The 4,787-nt window shown below is 34.1% G+C and overlaps 1 protein-coding gene across 1 annotated transcript in view; it reads right to left on the bottom strand.

Moving 5' to 3' along the window:
• The window catches only part of LOC111445197 (protein ACCUMULATION AND REPLICATION OF CHLOROPLASTS 3), a 16,246-nt gene that overhangs the window by 7,425 nt on the left and 4,034 nt on the right, over positions 1–4,787 (bottom strand). Inside the window, exons 4-7 of the mRNA XM_023083443.1 lie at positions 4,191–4,325; positions 3,980–4,028; positions 2,880–2,992; positions 2,721–2,792 (exon numbers count right to left, since the gene is read on the bottom strand). Coding sequence (XP_022939211.1) covers positions 2,721–2,792; positions 2,880–2,992; positions 3,980–4,028; positions 4,191–4,325 — 369 coding nt within the window. The remainder of the gene's footprint in view (positions 1–2,720; positions 2,793–2,879; positions 2,993–3,979; positions 4,029–4,190; positions 4,326–4,787) is intronic.

Here is a 4,787-nt window from a genome sequence, read left to right as displayed (position 1 = left end):
AACAAAAAAAAAAAAAAAAAAAAAAAAAAGAAGCTGTTGAGAACTTCTTTCACATGATATAAAACAATTTCATCAAAATTAGAGGATTTGATTCTGCAAGCAAAAGATTAATTGGGAAAATAAAAATATGGGACGTAAAAGGGCTCCTATTTTCCAAATCAATCCATCAAAAGAAATATTTTCTTATTTTTTGTTAAATCGTCACTGAACCGAAAAGTTTAAGTTGATTGGTTAGGGTAAATTTAATTACATCAATATTTTAACACTCCTCTTAAACTTTTGGGCTTGGAAATTTGTAGAAGGTGAGATTACTAGGATTAAGGTGAAATTTGGAAATTTGCACAAGTGAAAATCAATATTAATAGGAGAGGAAATGATATTACTAGCGTTCAAATACAGGATCTCTTGCTCTAATACTATCTTAATTTTGAGAGGATTAACAACGTATTGATTGTGAAATATGTGCAATTTAGGTCTTCTTATAAGAAAGACCTAGTACCAATATGGATAAGAATTAGGACACCAAATATTTAACTAATTTTACATAAACAATAGATAGTAGAAATTCCATCATTTTTAATGAAAACAAAGCTTTCGTTCAAGATAAAAGAAGGAAACAAATAGATAATAAAGGAGGAAGAGTCCATTGTAGAAATCTATACAAAAAACTGGAATTGAAATTAGAGTTTACAAAAGTCGAAAAAAAAAAACAATTTAGAAACAGACACTTGAAAGAGAAATTAAACCCAGTCATAGGATTCTAGATTCCTTGAAAGACCTCTGATAATGAGGAAGTTCCATAAGTGAATATGAGGAAGTTTGAATCCAAAAGACGGTTACTGATACACCGCTAATGAGTCTGTCAAAAGAATCCATTGATTACTGGAAAGGCTAAAATATCTCTAAAACACTTATTGCAGGACTGCCTTCGTAAATCAACTGGTCAGTGACTAAACTAGCAGTTTGTGGCTAGCTGGATTTGAAATAGCCGTTGAAGGTTTGATTAGGAAAGACCAAACATCAAGATGGCATCAAAGCTCATCGTGAAAGGCCAGATGGTAGGAAGAAAGTTTCCATTGCATTTAAGGCTTCAAAACTTTCTGAGCTGCAAGTTTGACCCTCTGTTGGAAGTCTTTCTCCCTCTCTAAGCAGTTCCTTACGTAGCATTTATATAGTTTGCCTGTTGGATGGATCTTTTTGCTTCTTGGAGCTTTGAGCCAGTGCTCCATTTTCAGAAAACTTTTGAAGCCTTGCTCTCTTGGCTGCTTTCAGTTGCTCCAGCAGCTCTCATAATTTCCTGTTGGTGTTTTATGTTTTAGCTTTTATTTGTTTTCTGTTTACAAGGCATAGTATTTTTCCTACATTCCGTTCTACATTTTGCTTCTTTTTGGAGCTTGTATCCCTTGAGCATTAGTCTCTTTTCATTTATTGAATGAAAAGTATTGTTTCTTGTTCTTTTTTTTTTTTAAAAAAAACATTGGGGTTCAATCCAATTTAAATGCAGAAGCACCCCACTCTCCATAAGCTTTGAGCCACCAGTTACATTTGGTTAAAAATTGACCTCACAAGGTTCAATGGTAGAATAAACCAAACCAGACATAGAGATGGAAGATAAAGCGCACATTGGGCTACCAGATTAGGTGCCTTATGAAGATAAACCAAGGCAATGGGATCTCTAGAGCAAAAACGAAATTCACTTACAATTAAATGTGCAATCATGGGAAGTCCTCATTTGATATGGGGTATACTAAATTGCCTGGATTTAAGGTGGATTTGATTAACCTTCCCACTTGTGTTGATTTAAGCTTAGAAGCCAAGGTGATGGCAAAAGAGTTACCAATCTCCACAAGGAGGTTCACAAATACTAGTTGGTTGGTTAATCATTAGTTGAGTTAATTTTAGTTTCCTTCTCAGCCTCGTCTCTTATGGATCAATACTGTTAAAGCAATTATCTCAGAGTTACGGTTCGAAAGAAAACAGAGTTTTTGAAAAGGCATCGTTGATGGTTTGATCACTTTGAGAAGGCTCATTTGAAGGCCTCTCTTCGATGTTCACATTCCAATCATGGTTTCTCTCCAAGATATTGACTTGAATTGGGCTGCCTTTATTTCTTCATAATTCCCTTTCTTTTTTGCTCTTATTTTTTATGTTTCATTTATTGTTTTCTCCTTTTCAAAGGAGCTTTTATCTTTTGAGCGTTAGCCTCCTTTCATCTCTTTAATAAAAAATATTGCATCCTTTTTAAAAAAAAAAAAAAAAAAAAAAAAAAAAAAACCAGTTTTCTGATATGTATAAATACTCTGTTTTTGTAAACAAGATAGAATCCTTTTAATAAAATTTATCTCATTTCGGTATTATACTATACCCACTCTCGAGAGGGTATATACCATGCGAAGGAGAGGAGAATAGCTCCTCCCTCTTTCACTAAGACAAGTGCCATTGCAATCTAGACATCTTGCTTCCTGTTGGATTACACAATAAAAATTCTATCTTTTATGCCTATACACAAGAATCTTTTATTTATATATGTACATGAGATAAATATAAGCAAAGGAACAAGATAAGTATCCTCTCCCAGAATCTTTTATTTTTATTTTTTAGCCAATAATATCTTCATAAATAGTCTGATCTAAGAAATATAATGATGAACACAACCAAGTAACAAACGAGACACCAGAAGCAACCAATTTCCAACTCAAAACAAAATTGAGGAAACTTACTTCCATGACGTCTATAACACCAAGCTCTTTCACACTATTCTGAGGCTCATCTATGAACTTAGTCAACATTTCCTGATATATTCAAGATGAAAAAAAAAATGTAAAAATAAAGCAGTTGAAATTTAAAAACCAAATGGATGGCAGAGAAGGTGAACTTACAGACTTGATAATGGATATTGAATTTATAGCCATCAAGACAGCACTATTAGCAGATCTCACAGCCTCATCAAGAGTGACCAAGTCCTTTTCAAGTAGTCTATCGGTGTCAATATCTGTGCATGAAAAGAAAGGATAAAGTGGTCACAGATCTTACCTAATTGAAATTAATATTTCGTGTAGATCACTCTTCTCAAAAGGATATATATATATATAAGAAATCGAGCTTTCTACGAGAGAAATGAAAGAATATACGAGGGCATACAAAAAAATGTCCTAAAAAATGAAGTTCGACCCAAACTACAAAAAAAGGACTCCAATCCAAGAGTATAAGATCAAGCTCATAATAACAAAAAGACCTTGAGACTGACGTCCACAAAGAGGCGTTAAACCTAGACACCTCCCAAACTTCCTCACTCAATCTCTCAATCTCTTTAAAAAAAAATATTATCTCTCTCAAGGCAAATGTTCCACAAAATAGCAAAGAAACTAATTTGCCATAAAACTTTGATTCTGCTTAAAGGAAGGATTCGTAAGCACCTCCCCCAACAAAACCCTATCTTTTCTATTCCAAACCCAACAAACACCGAACAATCTTAACAAACGACTCTAAAGGAATTGAGCAAACTAACAATCCCAAAACAAATTATTAAGATCCTCCTCGTGCCTCTGCGAAGAATGCACCATTGTAAAATCTGCCACGCAAATGCCTATGGTATTAGCTCTCCCATGTGAACACAGGAAGAATGTCTTAAAACATGTTCTATGGTATTAGCTCTTCCATGTAAAACAAGCCATGCAAACACCTTAATTTTCTTTAGAATTTTAACCTTCCAGATTGAGGAAAAAGCAAAGACAACAGAGGAGGAGTAGATAAGATATGAAAGAAGGAACAGTAAGAGAATAACCTAGAAAGATCGGGAGACGAAATCCTAACATCCCTTCAACTAAGATTCACATACTAGTCTCAAAGTGTGGTGTCCTGGCAAACAATGCTAGGATCCATGGACAGGAAATACCACCTCACATTTTCAATTTAAATGAAGAAAATAAATATATATGAGTTCAAATATTTTCAGTTCTCTCACTTAATCATAACTCACCGATTAAGAAGCTTGTATGTTCCTTTAGCCTTCCTACCAGATGTTTAACCTGAAATTGATTTGACCATTAGTATATTCAGAATAATATCTTTTGAAGGCTCAGCAAATTCAGAAACTTCAATAAATATGGAAAATAGAAGAATCTTATAAACCCCAAGATGCATGATTATTACAAGGATATTTTTAGCATAAGCTGCATGCCATTCACTACCTCATCCTGGCGCCTTTGCCCTTCAAAGCTAAAAGGCTTTAAGACAATTGTTACAGTAAATCCATTTGCAGATCTTACGGTTCTAAGAATATCAACAGCTGCAGAGTAATCCAAGCCATATCCAGCACTAACCACCTAAAGAAGAGAAAAAAGGGGAATTGATGGAATAATTAGATTAAGGATAATATGAATTCCATGAAAACCTACTACAAGATAAGCACAGTACTTTGGCCCGTGATAAAAAATGAATAAGCCATTCTAAGATTGCGTAGTTTGCCATTCAACAATTTTCTTAGAAAGCAAATTTTTAAATAGCAAAAGCTGAAATGTGAAAAAGAGTCATGTGTGGTAGTTTCAAAACTCTCAAGGCAGTAGATCTTGAAGAGAAGGTAACAGAAACTATATTTTCTCGGATTTCCTCCACAGCCCTCTCCATATCTAGGAAATTCTTTTATCTACTCCAGACAGACTTCCAATAATGAAACTCTCCACCATTATGCCTGAAAAGAAGAAAAAAACACTTCCTCCCTGAGAAAGCCACAACAAGGACAGTCCTACAGAAGTTTCTAAAGACCATAAAAAAAAAAAAAAAAAAAA

This window comes from Cucurbita moschata, unplaced genomic scaffold (assembly GCF_002738365.1).
Source record: "Cucurbita moschata cultivar Rifu unplaced genomic scaffold, Cmos_1.0 Cmo_Scf00007, whole genome shotgun sequence".
Taxonomy (NCBI): Eukaryota; Viridiplantae; Streptophyta; class Magnoliopsida; order Cucurbitales; family Cucurbitaceae; genus Cucurbita; species Cucurbita moschata.
This window is presented reverse-complemented; position numbering and strand designations above follow the sequence as displayed.